The sequence below is a fragment of the Uloborus diversus genome, chromosome 9 (genome assembly GCF_026930045.1).
Source record: "Uloborus diversus isolate 005 chromosome 9, Udiv.v.3.1, whole genome shotgun sequence".
Lineage (NCBI taxonomy): Eukaryota > Metazoa > Arthropoda > Arachnida > Araneae > Uloboridae > Uloborus > Uloborus diversus.
This window is the reverse complement of record NC_072739.1, coordinates 146,835,312-146,852,362: the sequence shown is the minus strand read 5'-3', so window position 1 is coordinate 146,852,362 and position 17,051 is coordinate 146,835,312. Positions and strand designations below refer to the sequence as shown.

At 31.1% G+C, this 17,051-nt stretch overlaps 1 protein-coding gene across 1 annotated transcript in view; it reads right to left on the bottom strand.

Moving 5' to 3' along the window:
* Positions 1–17,051, bottom strand: part of LOC129229912 (calcium-dependent secretion activator 1-like) — a 168,923-nt gene that overhangs the window by 125,325 nt on the left and 26,547 nt on the right. The window contains exons 5-8 of the mRNA XM_054864293.1: positions 12,429–12,519; positions 5,585–5,706; positions 3,060–3,171; positions 2,830–2,969 (exon numbers count right to left, since the gene is read on the bottom strand). Coding sequence (XP_054720268.1) covers positions 2,830–2,969; positions 3,060–3,171; positions 5,585–5,706; positions 12,429–12,519 — 465 coding nt within the window. The remainder of the gene's footprint in view (positions 1–2,829; positions 2,970–3,059; positions 3,172–5,584; positions 5,707–12,428; positions 12,520–17,051) is intronic.

Genomic DNA, 17,051 nt, shown 5'->3' with positions numbered 1-17,051 from the left:
TTGTTGCAGGAATAACAAGTAATAGTGAAAGAATAGAAGTAATGTAGTCATTCTTGTATAAATAATTGACATATTTATGCAAAACAGATGAAACCATTTGACATCCATTCATAGGGAGCTTTTCTCTAATCAAGAACATAGGTTTTAATGAATGAATACAGCATTTTAACAATAAAAAATAAAGATATTTACTTAAGCACACAAGTTAACTCTATTTTAAAAATGATTTCAGTATGTAACGAAAAAAAAAACTTAGATTGCTTCTTTAACAAACAACTTTGAAATGCAAGGGGAAAAAAAAGAAAAAAAAAACAATTAGTTAATTTTGAAATATATAAAAGAAGTATACAACTTGGTTATAAAATTAAAGAATCACTTAAGTCTGAAGAAAAGAAAACCTTTATAATCTGCGGTGACAACAAATAGTATAACGGCAAGTTTTTTTTTTTTTTTTATTGAAAGTTAAATTTTAGCAACTAAATTAAAAATGCGAAGAAGTAATAACTTTTAAGCTTTTATAGTATTAATTCAAAAACCAAAGATTTCTTCTTGAAATCGTGATTACAGTACACTAATTTCTTCGAGACAATGGAATAAAGGCAAAGGAGCTAAGGCATTAATGAAGGCTTCCTCTTTGCAATTGGTTGTTTACTTTACGTAACATTGAAAGCGTAAAAGGAAATTTCAAGCTAGGTAAAATAAACAACCTAACAGACACAGAAGCAATCTTAGGAAGTTCATCCTGTGGTTAATAAGTAAGATTCAATACTTTGACGTTGAGGAAAAAAGATGCACAAATATGCGGTTGTGTATAATCGCATCTCATTAATTTTCCGGTTTTTTTTAAACAGATAACTGGTGGAAAATGCCTAGGGAATTAGAGTACTTGATTTTATAAAGCAAAAAAAAAAAAAAAAAAAATTTTTTTCTTTATAAAAATCAATTTTCCCTGATTTTTGTTATTTTTTTAAAATTCCCTGATATTTCCCTGACTTTTCCCTGATTAATAAAGTTCCCTGACTTTTCCCTGATCTGTCGCCACCCTGTCCTGCACTGAGAAAAGGAAAATTTGAAATTGATTGAGAGTTAAAAATTTGAAAATGAATGGAATTGGGATAAAAAAAAAGGTGAATTTATCACAAGTGCATCAATACAATGCTTCATACTGCTCACCATTCAAAAGAACGGTTGTTCATTTTTTAAGTGAACGAATGGATCCGTTCGTTTTAAGGATTTGTTCTTTTTGACCCATTTGTTCATGAACCACATATCACTACTTAGAATAGATGATGCAAGGACTTTTTATTTAATTCGTAGAACAGAAAAGCATTTGAAAATTATATATTTGTTGAGGAATTTGTTATAACTTTTGAGATACTTTTTCCCGAGGATATTGTAGTATAAATTGAAGCAATAGCAGATGAAATAATTAATGAAAAAAATGACAATAACAACAAATATGAAATATTTCAAACTGAACGATATCTCAAAATCGGATTTTGATCTTCAGAAAAACGTAACTTTTTTAGAGGCCAGGAGTGAAAATGTGATGTTTTCTGTACCATGAGTATTTCTGGAAGCAGAATAACAGAAGAAAAGACAACAAGACCGTTCAACGCAAATTAACCAACTTCTTAGGTAATAGAAAACTGTACAGCAATAGAAAACAATTAAAGCAAGTGTTTTGGATTTTTATGAATTTTTTCTCATATTTGTTTTTAGGGGCACTTGGTTATAATGAGCATACATTCTTTCGAGCTTGCTATAAACAAGTTTGACTGCACAAAAAGTTAGGAGATCATTAATAATAAACATGTTTTGATTTTAGTTTTTTGTGCTTTGAATTTTGTCAGATAACTAAAAGTATTAATAGGATCTACTCCTCTTACATTTGACATAAAAAATGTGTGAAATAGTAGAAGTGAAATCATATTTGAATGTTATGTGTGTTTATCACTGTTCCTCACATACAAAGAATTAACAGTGATCAAGCTCATTCAACTAAATGACTCAGTATGTGTATATGTATGAGGGCAGAGGTAGGAAGATTCTACAAGTTTAAATGAAGCATATTCTCACAATAGATCATCAATGTTTTTTTTTTCTTTTGATGAAAAAAGTAAAACTTTTCCGAGATTCTGAGCAATAAAATTTTTTCACTTTAATGGTGTGTGAAAAACTGATATCAAACAAAATACAATGCAAAACTCAAAAGTTTAAGCTGGTTGGACATTTAGTCAGTCCGGATTTTTCTAGATTTTAGAGACATTAGATATAGTTTTATAATGCCGGTTTTTATAAAGTAAAACTTCCTTGAAGATCATATTCAACTATGGAATACAAAACTCAACTAAGCAGCAAAAATAACACCTAAATAAGCCAAATGTAAAAATCTACAATAATTTATTTGAAAAGAAATAAAAAAGTACAATTACTATAACAATCACTATTATTATAGAAAAGAAAGCTCAAATTAGCTTTGCAAATAATATTTATCGAAATCAAATATAATATAGAATACAATAGTTTTTTGTTAATACTATTTTTTTACATTTCAAAAATCATTATTTCTGTGATTTCATTTTGGAAATGAAAATACTTTTTTGATTTCAATAAAGGTTTAAGAATAGACTGAAAGACTAATATAAAAATATATCAATTTAATTGATGAAAAATAATTAGATTTCAAAAAAGGGTTTCATAAAAATTTATTCCGGTTTTAGAGATTTCCGGATTTTGACAGTCCAGATTTTCGAGGTCATACTGTACATTTCATAAAATGTATTTAAAGTCCTACAATTAATACTCATAAAACAAGCTAAGACTTACCCGCAATGCTTCATATTTAGAGGCTTATCCATGCGGACAACAATTTTGATACGCAAGTCTTGATCAGGGGCATTTTTAGGCACAATCATTTTATACCATTCAGGACTTTTGGGACTTAAAGGTGTTGGTTTTATTATCACCTATAAAAAATAAAATAATTGTGAGGTGAACGTCGAAAATACATTCCTATTTACTTAGTCACAATTAACAAGAAAGAATGTAAAGATTACTTTTCCTAGCTCCTTATCATCTAAACTTAAGAGGCCAGGACTTTCAGTGTATAATTTGACTTTTACTATAGGTAATGCATGAGTTGTTGTAAAATCACCTTGTGTGTCCCACCTAAAAAAGAAAATGCACTTCAACATTTATGACTGAATTCAAATATAAAAGTTAAAGCATTATTTCATGGTAACATCAGATTTGCTGAAAAGGTAGCAAGTATATTGTTGCCTCAGAGCAACAGTAGGATATATTACTGTTATTCTGAGGCTCAGATGTCTTGATGCTGCTCTGAACGGACAGTGTATAATACTCCAAAGCTGATTTTTATACTGAATATTAAAATTAAAATAACACATACTTTATTTTGCTACAAGCCAGGGTTGGCATGGTTTTGTACACTACAGTAAAAACCACGGTAAATAACATGGTTTTTATTGTCCTGTCTAAAACATTAGTATCAAAAACTGTCTGAAAGTGTCCAAAACTACATTTTTAGAGAAACTGTATTTTGTGGGAAAATATCAAAAACAGAACAAAATGCATCAACATTATGTTTTACATTGAATATTTATTCAATGAGGACATTCCAGTATAAATATGTGTATAACTTATTTATACAGCGGATTCTCATCTAGTTACATAAAAATTGAATTCTTCATTAAAAATTTCAATTTGTACTTTTGTTTTTGCATAATAGTAACCAAATTTTTTGACATTTATGCATGAGTGCAAACAAAAGTGTTCAAAATATAGTGCAATAATTATCTTAAATGCGATAAATGACAATTTTTGAACTAAAGGGGGAAAAATATATTTTAGTCTTTTACAGCTTGCTGAAGATTTTCTTCTCTTGACTATGGTGCTATTTCACGATTAAAAACTAAATTACCACCTAATTACTTTAGAAAAATGTCAATAATTTGTTTCTAAAAATTGTCAAGCTACTATAGTTTTTGTTTATTGTAGTTACAGAATGTATTGTATTAAAAATATGAACTAAAAAAGAAATTGCACAAGTTTTAAAATATATGTACATACATTTAATCATCAATTTATTGTTCTTTAATCTATGATTAAAAAAAGTGTTTTGATTAAAACATCATGCAAAACTTATATGCAAAAACCATTTTAAAAATTAAGCTTTTTTTTTCTTTTTGCTGCACCTAAATATTGCACATTTAATCACATTTCTTTGAGTTATGAATGGAACTGAAATTAGTTGTCTTGGTAGTGTTGTGAATTTCCTTTCATAACTCTACTGATTGTTACTTGAGGAAGTTTTTATGTAATAGAATTATTGGCAATTTTTTTAGGTAAAATATTTTTTAAATGAACATTTTCGAGAAAAATATTATCAAATATTCATTAATTAAAGCTTAATTATATTTGTATTTCTCATTACGAATATCGCAGTAAATACGAATTGATTAGATCACACTCCTTTGGCGTTAGCATACTTTTGGACAGTTAAAGACACTTTTGGACAGATTTAGATAGTTTTGGACAGTAAAAACCCCCTGTCCTGCCCTAAACCAGTTTTGGACAGTCCAAAACTAAGCATTTTGTGAACATAACACTACAAAGGCTTTATCAGACAGCTTTCAAACACAGCATTAAATACACGTTATTTTCGAGTTTCAAACTAAATTTCAGATTAAAAAATGAAATTACTTTGCAAAAAGCCTTAAAATGTTCTTCAAATAACAAAATAGGTTTTATTATGGACATATGGGTCAAAATAAAAAATATGGCAACATTTCCAAATCACTCATTCTTACAGCACAATCAAGACTATGTCGAAGCTCAAGGAAAATGTAACTTTCACAAATTATTTGTTCAAAAAAAAAATATATATATTTTTTTTTTGACTCAATACTTATATTTATTGTTGTTATAATGCCACTTGGTAGGCACTAACCCTGTTGTTTAGAAAGAAGGAGTTAAGGCTTTCTCGAGAGCAGCTCTTAAGAAAGTGAATCCCCAAAATGGGGAGGAGTCAAGGCAGCACTGCCTTCTCACTTTAGGCATAGTTCTGAAGGGGGGGGGGATCTCCAGGAACTCTGCACCATGACAATTGCTAGTAACCGACCACAGGACTTTTAGACCTTCAGATTAAATGAGCATGTACTCCGCATGTCCTCGGTGAGTATTTTGCAGCACCAGACTTTAAACAAGAGTTTTTCCCAATCGATATGAGTTTGATGCTCTATACCAGATATAGGGAATGTGCGGCCTCCATTAGTTTCTTGAGTGGCCAAGACAAAGTTTTTTTCAGCTGGTATAAAAAAAGTAGTTAACACGTTAGGACCAGTGCATGAAAGTTGATGGGGATTATGCTCAAAAGTAGGAAAAGTTTTATTTTGAAGAAATAAACTGTTTTACTCTCTAGGTCAGTTTGTCTCTTCAGTTATTGAATGACTCTCACAATTGCTTATCTTAAAACCATGTTGATAATATATTCATTCAGTTAAACTACTACATATAGCATGTTGATAATGAAGAAAATTCCAAAGAGACTGGATGCACTTACATTGGTTTTGATGCCTCTGCATGATCAGTTTGTAATTTTTCACCTCCTTCTACTTCCATTGTGCAATAAACTATTCTATTAGGGGCTAGAGACTTTAATCCTTTAACTTCCATTACTACTACCTAAAAATTAAAATAACACTCTTGTTAATCAAATATATGCTACGAAACATTTTAGTATTTAATGAAACTTTTGCTATTATATCCACACACACACACAAAACAGATCCTCTTTTTACTTATATTTTTCCTCCGCAAGAAAAAAAAACAGGAGAGCGTTCTTTGTAGGTTTGAATTCGGTTTTTGTTGCACGTAAAATTACCGACGAAAAATGTTCACACCATCCAACTGCATCAGTGTTAAGATGATTTTAAAAAGAAAATTCAATCTTTAAGTATTTCGAGAACAAACACATTCTGTTTTTTTCTTTTTTGCCATAGCCATTTTTTGCCACTTTAGGGTTATAATTTTAAAAAATCTTTTTAGATTGTAGCAGAAATAAATGAACTTTTTGATACATAATCAGAAAATAACTATTTTGTTTAATTACAAAAAAAAATGTTCCGCACCAATGACATTGAAAATTCTTGAACTTAAGTATTTTCAGCATAGACAAAAATTTACTAGTTGAAATAAATTACATATTAGAATATTAATGTTTTGCCTTTCTGGTAAAATTGCGCTGTTAATTTCACTCCTTGTACAATAAAAATTTTCGTTTATAATATATCAACAACAGATTTGTCAAAAATAGTTCATGGCTACAGCGCAATTGAATTTTTAAAATTTTAAACATCAAAACCATATTTCTGACACCTATTTGAAATGATGGCATTCAGTATTTACAGTGACATCCTTCATTTAGCAATGAACAAGTACAAAATAAGATCATATATAGCTTCTTACATTGTGAAAAAAAAAAAATTAGTATGCACAAGTTTTTTTTAAGAAAATCAAAACAATTCTACATTACTCATATAGAGATATAAAATCATTTCACCAATAACAGCCAACATTTAGAATAATATCTGGTTATATGAAGAAACATTGCTTATTTTACCTATTTTCAGACATAAACTGCATCAATTGTTTTAATGCAAAAAAAAAAGTTCTTCAACAAGTGCGTTTTCTGATTTTGTTCAATTTTACTTAAGTAACTGCTTGATACTGAGAGCATACAAGAATTTTTGAAAATGATATGGTCTGAAGAAAACCTTAAATAAATATGTTATAGGATTAATATTGATGTGTAAAAGGATGGAGTTTATTAACTCTCAAAGTTCCCAATGCTTTACAGAATTTTGGGTTTGCTTCTATTGTTCAAAATCTATGCGTTTTTTCATAGGCGTGTGCACATGGGTCACCACGAGTACCATGGTAACCCCATTAGCACATAGAAATGAAAGTTAATACAAAAGTCACTAGTTTTACATTTTTAGGTTCATTAATTTCTTACCTCATACACCTTAAAAATGCTTTTTTTTACTCACAATATTTTAAAATTTTCCTTGAGCAAGTATGGGACCTTTTCCAAGCGCAATTTCAACCTCCTAGTATAGTAGTATCACTATTTCTGAAGCCCTGCGCACGCCTATGGGTTTTTTGCATCTCTGACAGGTATTCTTTCTTTTCAGCAAAGTTCTGAATCTGTAAAGTTATCCATCCCTATGCCACTATTTTACCACGCGCCAACAAGTATCTAAGTCTAGGGAGCTGCCCAGGGCTGAATTCATTTAGTGGGTTTAGTTTAGTACTGACAAGCTGTAATGTGAAAGTTTGTGCATCTTTAGACAGCAGGTTACTCCTCTGAGCACGAAAGCCCTTATAAACACAAGAGGTGTTGGCTTCTGTGAGAGACTTGTATGCAATGTGTACTATGTTAGATCTTATTAAGAAAAAATGTTTTAGTATGAATCAATGCTCAGCATATTATTTTAATATACTGAGAACATGCATTTTATTTATAATTAAAAAATCAGTAAAACTTTTACTGTCATTTTTACCTTCTTCTATAACTAATATGCAGAAGAAAGCATTGCATTTGTGAAAATTTTTGAATTTTAAAAGATTTGCACATTTTGAAGTGTGCCAAGGTCATTTTTGAGAAATGTCTGTCTGTGTGTGTAACAGGGTTTTTTTTTTTTTTTGTATTCACTCTAGAATAAAAACAACTGCATGTAATTAAACTAAATTTGGTACACTAATGTGCCTAATGTGAATCAGTGCCCATTAGTTTTTATCACCAATTTTTCCAAAGGGATTGAAGCAACCGAGTGTTTCCTCTGTTATTTCTGTTTCCTGCCGTATCTTAGGAAATAACAGGAAGAATTAAACAAAATTTGGTCTGTATGTTGACTTTAGAGGGTTTAAGTTCTGATACAACTTATGTGCCAATATTTCAGAAGGGGGTTGAGCAATCAAACTTTTTTTCTTGCTACATGTGACTATATCTCAAGAAGCAATGAATGGAATCAAACGAAAATTGATTGCCAGGTAGACCTTCATAGTTCAGACAGCCGATTCGATTTTGGCGCCAATAGCTAAATGGGAGTGGTGCAATCAAATGTTCTTTCTTGTTTCCTGTAAGTGCTAAATCTCAAAAACTAATGCGACATTTTACATGAAATTTGGAATAACGTGAACCCACACAGAAGTAGGCACCGATTCAATTTTAACATTTAACACTTCGAAGGGAGCAAATTTTTGCTATTGTTTTCTCGAATAAAAATGACTTGATTAATACAACAATGTGAAAGATAAATCATATTGAAATGTCATCTGCTCGAGACAGCCTTCTGATTTAATTGTTGACAAATTACCAGAAAAATCAATGATTTAAATTTTTTATCTGTTGAAATCTTCTAGTTGTTGACAAATAAAATGTTTGTAGTTAATTTACGCAAGGCTTTTAAAATGATATTCAATTTTTGCTCTTCGGCTCTGCTTTTTCTGGCATATTTTGATAATTCCGAAAATCGGCACAACCGTCAAATTTTTTCATGAGTAATTTCATTTCGGTAACCCTATGCAAATAGATATTTCCCCATTCTTTGTTTACTTATTCAAAGGAAAAATAATCCTCTCTCAGTCACTGGTGCTAAAAATATAATGTTAATGAATTAAGATACAGGGGTAGAAGTGATCGACTTGTCACATATAGGACATTTTCCACAAAAAATATAGGACAAATATAGGACACATTATATGAATAGTTTCGCTGTGAAAAAAGAAATAATACATGCATATTATCTATTTATTCTTATCAATGATTTTGTTTTAAAAAAACCTTCAAACAAAATTATAACTTACACCTGAAATGACTTTCCTGTAGTTGAAAGAATAATTTTTGAAAAAAGTGTACTTTGTAGACAAAAAAAAAAAAGAACAAAGTGAAATTTATTGATAATTAACACAGCAACTCACAATTTTTGCGGGGATAGAAGTGTCACAAACATAGCTTATATAAATAAATAAAAACCGTCTTTGTGTTGAGAACTAACAGGAAATAACCAATGCTTTGTAGCACAAACATACAGATATTTTGTTCTATAAAATTCCACAAAAAGAAAAGTTGCAAAAAGACTATTATAACATTCCGATCAGAAAATGCACTGAACACAAAAATATACCCGAGAAAACAAAAACCAAAAAAAAACCACGAAAACAAAACCAAAAAAAACCACGCTGGAAAACAAAACAAACTGCTGTTGCCCAACGCAAAATTCTAAAACCAACTTCAGAATTCGTTCTCGAAACTCCACCCACTACAGTGACGTCATATTGCTGTGGCCAATGAGAGTAGATGCCTGTTGCAGGATTTAGTGAGTTGTGTTTTTTAATTTGCAAATTCGTTTGCACACGTACTTTCGACGAAAAATCCGAAGTCAGATAGTTTGTTTACTGTTGTTTTAAAGAAATAATTTGAAAAAAAAACAGAAATATACGACATTTTTCAAAAATATAGGAAATATAGGACGATTTCGATGCTTTTTTTGAAAATATAGGAAATATAGGATATATAGGACCACTTCGACCCCTGAAGATAGTCAATTTCTCAATTATCAAAATTTACCTGCTTTTGTGCAAAGCAGAATTTTGTAATAGCAATTGCAAGAGTGATTATATATTAGATCCAATAATTCATAAGATAGATATAAAAGAACATTTTGTTATGGCCAAAATTACTAAGTTTGATTCTGAAACCCGCCCCTCCCCCCCACACAAAAATAAATCACCAACAAACAATCTTAAAACTATCTACTCCCTTGCTCATTACCACCTCTTCCGCTAAGCTGTTCCAAGGTTCCACTACCCAGCTAAAATAATAATTTTTCCTAATATCCATGTTAGCCAGAGATTTAAATAACTTAAAACAATGACCCCTTGTCCTGTTTTCAGTGATAAACTTTAGCCCTGTAACATCCCTAATTTCATTAAATTTAAACAACTGAATCATGTCCCCTCTGTCTCTTCTTTGCTCAAGACTATATATTTTTAGCATTCTAAGCCTGGAATCTTAGTCTAAATGAGAAAGTCCATTTATTAGCCTTGTAGCCCGCCTTTGAACCCTTGCCAATACATTAATATCTTTCTTAAGATAAGGAGACCAAAACTGAACAGCATACTCCAAATGAGGTCTTACCAAACTTCTATATAAAGGGCAGAAGAATTTCTTTAGATTTGTTTGAAATAGATCTATTGATAAACCCAAGCATCTGATTGGTTTTGTTACTAGCTATGCTGCACTGTTGACTAAACTTAAAATCCTGGCTTATTAACACAACCAGATCAGTAACTTTTTCTGCCTGACTAATGACTGAACCTTGCAAATAATAACTTGTACACTTATTTCCATGCCCTAAATGTAGCACTTGACATTTCCCAACATTAACTGCCATACCCCATTTATCAACCCACTCCGTAATATGATCTAAATCCTCTTACAGTTGATTTACTTGTTCTTCGTTTTCTACGATCCCCATGTACATTAAGTACACTAAACTTGAAATGAGGAGGTGTGGGAAGCTTTTTTCAGACACAATTGTAACAATAGTATTTTAGTAATCGGAACACAAAATGTGCATCAACTGCAACAACAGTAGATAAAAAAAATTTAAGTCGTTACCCTATTGTGCAAGTGCATATATACTATAAAAAAGCTTTTACATTCATTACTCTGTTTTAAATGGAGAATATAAAAAAGGGAATGAAAATTAACAAGCCTTCATCTAGCACAGCATTTATATGGCATTTCAAAATTTTACTAATAATGTCTGGCAATCACTTTACACATTATTCCTTGCATTTGTATTTACATTAGTTTTGTCTCTCAGGCACAGCTGCATGTAATGCAATATGAACTTATAAAACTATGTAAAAATATAAATTTGCTGCATTTTGTCACAACTTTTTAAAAATTTATATCTCTTGTTATCATAAATAACATAGTTTATCACAGTGATATAGTTGAGGAAGGACCAGTGAGACAGCATCTGCTTACTTCTTTTATTTTAACACTAGCACCCCCCCCCCTTCCACCCCATTTTTAGATTTCTTTAACCTGTGCTCTTATTCCACTCGAATTTCTACTTCAATTTCTGTTTTAATAACCCAGGAATTGATTTAGCTCCATTTTTTATTACGTCTGTACATATTCATAAGCACATAAATGAATGGGCAACTAAAAATTTCATTTAGACCGCCACCAAGGCCATTTTGCAGGTCTTATTGTAACATCTGTACATATGTGTGTTCATAGAAGTTGCACAGTTGAAATTGGTTAGTCATAGGTAAGACCTATACAATGTTTAACTGCTTTTGACTTGCAATCGGATTTTTGAATTTGTTTTTTGTGACAATTTCATGTTGTATTTTTTGTCAAGGCCTAGTTCAATTCATGTCTAGTTAAGTAAATACTTTATGCCACTTGGTGAGTGTTGGCAAGACAGACCCCAATACCTTTTCTTTAATTACAGTAGAACACTGATAATTCGGATTAATTGGAGAATGAAACAAATAAAATTAATAAAACGTACCACTTACTGAAAATCACCTTTATATGAATCACATAGAATTATACATAAAAAGTAAACATGTTTACTTTGTTATTATCAAGTCTATAATCTTTATAATAACAAGTAATAGAGGGGAAAAAAATTATTAAAAAGTTGCATTGCCAAGAAAAGGGAAATCGATAAATGACATAACACGGTCTTGCCCGTGAGAGGGTTAAATTTTCATAACTTAATGTTATGAAAATTTGATGAGCTTCTTCAAATTAAAAAAAAATCAATCAAATCAATCGATCCAGATTATTCAGAGATCCGGACTAACGGGGTCCGAATTTGCGGGGTTCTACTGTACTTTACTGTATATAATTTTACCACCTAAAAGATTTTGGTTCCTATAGACTTCAACACAAATAATTTGCTATTTATCTGTCATAGGCACCATCATTTAAAGACAGCTAGTTTTTCGAGTCGTTTTTCATCCCATTACTTACTATTTTAATGGGTAAAATTTTCAACTCACTCACTTCAGTGTGAAAATTCCTTGCATTTCATATCTTAAATTCATAGTGTTGTTTGAAAGAAACCCAATTAAAAGGAAAAGTAAATATGAAAAAATATTATTAAGAATTCTTTTTTTGTCACCAATAAAGTGAAGTCTGGATTGGATCATTATAATGCGAGTCAAGTAGATGTTTATAATTCAGATTATTACTTACACCCTCTCCCCCAGAGAAAACATTTTAATGTATAGCAATTTGAGCCACAGCAGTTTTCTTCATGGGTATCATAGCATATGAAATCAAGAAAAAAGAATTAACTAATCCTACTAAGTACCTCCAATGTGAATGAAAGAACAACATCAAGCTTAGAGAGCGAGGTTTCTCCGTCTTCAGTTAACGCTTCCTTTGATAAAGATGACTGACTCCTGAAAATTATAGAACCCACTGAACTCTATACTTTAGTAAAAACCATCAACCATTTTACATAAAAACTACCAATGTTTTAGGTTACTTGTCTAACATACAGATTTAAAAGTAAAATATTAAAGTAAAACAACTGAAAGTACAAAGTAAATCTTGCTGATACTTTTACATAAAAATAACTTTTAGCAGAAATGATATAGATATTAGAATGCAAGTGTGCTTTGCATAAAAAAATTTATAACATGTAAAATTTTATATCAAACTAATGACTAACATAATCTTATTTTATAGTACCATAAATTGCAAATTCCAATCATAATTTATATTCTTCATTCCATTTATTCTTCCTTTACTCAACAAGAATTTGAGAGGGTTCCCCCCCCCCCCCCATTTCAAATTTAGTTATCTTGAACTTAGAATCAGAATGATATAATAAATTAAAAATATGTTCAAAATGATGGTTGAAAATGTTGATATTTACAGAAACCAGCTATAACTCATTATTGAAGAATGGCAATTAAAATAAGCTAGTAAAAATATCAACTCCAAATCAATTTTTACAAATTCCAAACACACATTTCAAATAATATTATTTTAATTTATCAAAACTTCATTCTTTGAAAATTGCCATGATGGAGTAACAGCAACACTTAACTTCTGGGCATTTTAAACCTGACAGGATAGCACATTCTGTACTGTGTTAAGCTCTATGCATGTTTTTGATGTTCCTGATTTTGTTGCATGTTTTTCTCAAATAAGGTTTTAAAAAATGCAATCTGAAGAGTTAAAATAGATAAATTCTGCACATTGGAAACATTAAAAAGTTGCCAGTATACTTTAAAAAACAAATGCCTTTACTAATACACTAAAAGAGGCAGGAAGAATGAAGATTAAAGGAATAGACGCAGTGCAAAAAGGATAACTGCATTCAGTGTCGCCAGAGGCACAATCAGAAATTTCTCCAAAGTCCACACCAAGTTTGTTCCAAATTCCTCACACGTACATATGTTAACATACTAGAAAGCATACATTAACATATAATAGCAGTACAACCTTCCCCCCTCCCTGATTGTGTCTCCGAGATAAGTTAGAAAATCACATTCTAACTATTTCTATTTTCAGTATGTTACCAACCTGTAGCCATGGCTAAGGAAGATATACATGAAATACACAACCAGCTCAGTCATTCCAGCCGAGGAATGCAGTTTTGGTGCTTATTAGCACTCATCAGCCCAGCATGGGGAGCTGGAAGTGGAAAACCATTTTAAGAAACCAAGAGTGCCAAACAAACTGGAAGCTAATATAGAATTAGCACTGACCAGACGAGTGACCAGAACAATGGTTCGGTTTAACTGAACTATAACCATTGCTTCAGTCAGTGCTAATTCTATATTAGCTTCCAGCCTTCTTCATAGTTTGTTTGGTACTCTTGGCTTCCTTAATTGGTTTTCCACCTCTAGCTCAGTCACTTCCTATGCCGGGCTAATGAGTGCTAATAAGAACGAAACTGTGGTCCTCGGCTGGAATGACTGAGCTGGTGGCGTACTTCATGTAACTATTTCTAATTTGATCATGCAGCTACCTAATGACAGCACATGCAACATTCAAAGTGACAGTATTGACTGAAAGAGATATGCTTGGTATCCATGAATAGTTGATTGTGTAATTCTTCATCCTTTTTTTAGTTCTGAGCCTAACCCGGATAATAAATGCTTTGGTTTATGTTTAAGTCAACCTACACACCCAATATGCAGTTAAAATTTGATTTTATGAAGCTCTAATTCCCAATTTTTGGATTTAAAAAGCTTAACATGTTTGAAGAATATTTTACTAAAGCATTGCTGTTTGATTTTACACATTGTCTACATAACAAACTTTTTGTCATCGTCAAAAGTTTGTAAAATTGAGCGCCAACTGTATTGTGCACGTGTTCGTATTTATTCAATAAGACACCATTTCCTCAAATGGCTTTATATCTACTATTCTTTTTGAAATACTTCCATTTCTCTACATCCTCTTTTCTCAATTCTCTAAAAAATACTTCTGGGAATTTTTAAGGCAAGAAAAAACTTAGTACTTTAGTCAGTAGCATTACTACCAGGGGGCAGGAGTGGTCCACCCAAGGTGATACCCTTATGGAGGATGACGCCCAATATGGATTTAAGAGTTTATGAAGAGTACAAAAACTTCAATTCTGACATTTCTCCTCAAATGATGTCTTAAATTATATGTGAGCTATCAAATTTCCATGAAAAGATGAAATATAGCAAAATTGTTATATTTGTATATTTTTTACAAATTTAAGATAAAATTAGTTCATAATTTACACTTGTCCTTGAAGCCAAACTGCAGTTTCTCCACATAAATCAACATTTGATTTTGAAAACTGTATAAACTTCATGTTAACTTTTTTTTTTTGGGGGGGGGGGGGCAACGCCTAAAACTACTGCTCCGGGTGACAAACGTGCTAGAAACGTCACTACACTAGTATGAGTGTTGATGTCAACCATCAACAAGCATACAAGGTCTGCCGGTATACAGTTAATTTTAAACTATAGTAAAACGGAACCACAATAAAATTTTCAGCCGTCAAAACTAACAAATCATCACTATCTCAAAAAGTACAAAAAAAAAAAAAAAAAGCAAAAGCGAACTACTCACAAATTTATTAGCATTTAGAAGCTAAAAAATGACTGCTTAAAATTACCTAACACACGTTTGTTATTATGTTCATGTGCTCAACATTTTGCTGGGCCTGATGTGACCTGACCTACATTTTTAAATTTCAGTGTAATTCGTAAATCATCAGTTTTTCACCAAACAAAAAGGGTAAATTGCATGAAATTAAACTCATTTTCACAAAAGCATAGCTGCCAACATTGGATGATGAAAATTAGGGATTTCCTCAATTACCCCGTTTAGGACCTTACATTTGCCGTCGACAACATCGGGAATTGGGATTACCATTCTTACTTTTTTGTAGTTAAAAAGTTATAACTTATAGTCTTTGCTTTAAAAATGTTTTAAAATTGGCTTAAGTGTGTTGTCTCTTATAAAATATTATAAGAGATAATAAACATTTCTTGCCGCAGGTAAGAACTTTGAAAGTTCAGTAAAAAATCTGGAATGTTTTAATGCATTTTTTTGGTGAATAAAAATTTTACAAAAGAAAATCAAATCAACATGCTTTAATAATGATTGGACAAATAAAATGTTCATACTCGTGTATGAAAAGTTTTTGTTTCTGTGATTGGGATGGTTTTACAACTGGGATTTTTTTCAAAATCCTCATCACTGAAAAATCCCTTTTTTAGAGAATTCTGTTGTTTTGATGAAAATTCTAGAGATATTTACTTCAATAGGGAGCTCAGGGGAAGACATCGAAATTTGGGAGTCCCCCAAATGAATCAGGAGAGTTGGCAACTTTGCAAAAATAAAATTCATTGCTGATCTGTTGTAGGGAACATTTTCAAAAATCTAGCATTTTTGTATGCACAAAATTTCATGAAGAGAAAACAGAAAGCCTTTTTGAAATGTTTTTCTCATATAACATACAATATACTATTGATATCTCAAAAACCTTGAAAAAAATTATTTTCTCCCTTGAATTTGTGCATTTATCTAACGTTATTTTTCATTCTTATGCCGAAGAGTTTTTAACCAAAACCTTTTTATGTTGAATATTTTTCAAAGTCAAATATAATTCTTTCCGCATAAAAACTGCAGTTTATCGTCTTGAAGCAACTCAAGGAATGTTTAAAAAATTTCTCACACCCTTCATTATTTCTCTCAGGGATTAGATATGACTCGGAGAAGCTTATCTACTGTCACTTTCATTCTAGAGCCTGGTGCTTTTGGAAAAATGTAAGTTCTGAGAAGCCCAAAAAAACCTATCTAAAACTTTTTGCCCCCTTCTCACGCCATTTTGTTGGACCTTTGACTATTTCCGCCTTTGTAAAAAGGGGAGATGAACGGAAAACCCTTTAGATACGCAGGGAATGGTGCATTCCTTTGTCCAACTTCTTTTGCTCCAGGGCACTAAAATCTCATTTGAAACCGTTCGGCAACTTGGTAATCCAAATCTTTAATAAATTTAGTCCTAGTAAACCACTACATTTTGCTATTTCACTAGAGTATTCTTTTTTTTCTATTATTTTTGGCTCATTTTAAAAATTAAAATTTTTGTTATTGTATTAAGCCTTTTTTTTTTCAATTTTTATTATATGTTTCCATTTATTTTTAACTATAGTGACTAATTTTTAGAATATTATTTTATTATAATTATGACCTTGTCCCGAAAACTCTAATTTTTCTTACTGTTCCTTCGACTTTGTGAACTCCAGAGTATACTGTTGTATTTTGGCGGATAATGTTTTACATATGAAACACACTCACTTTATCATCACCTCCCCCCCTCCCCAAAAATACAGAAAACAATTTTAAAAAATTAACAAGTATGCTCTTTTTTAGAAATAAAAGCTACTATAAATGAAGCTCATTTTTCTATCTAAGGTTTTCTTAAAAATATAAACAT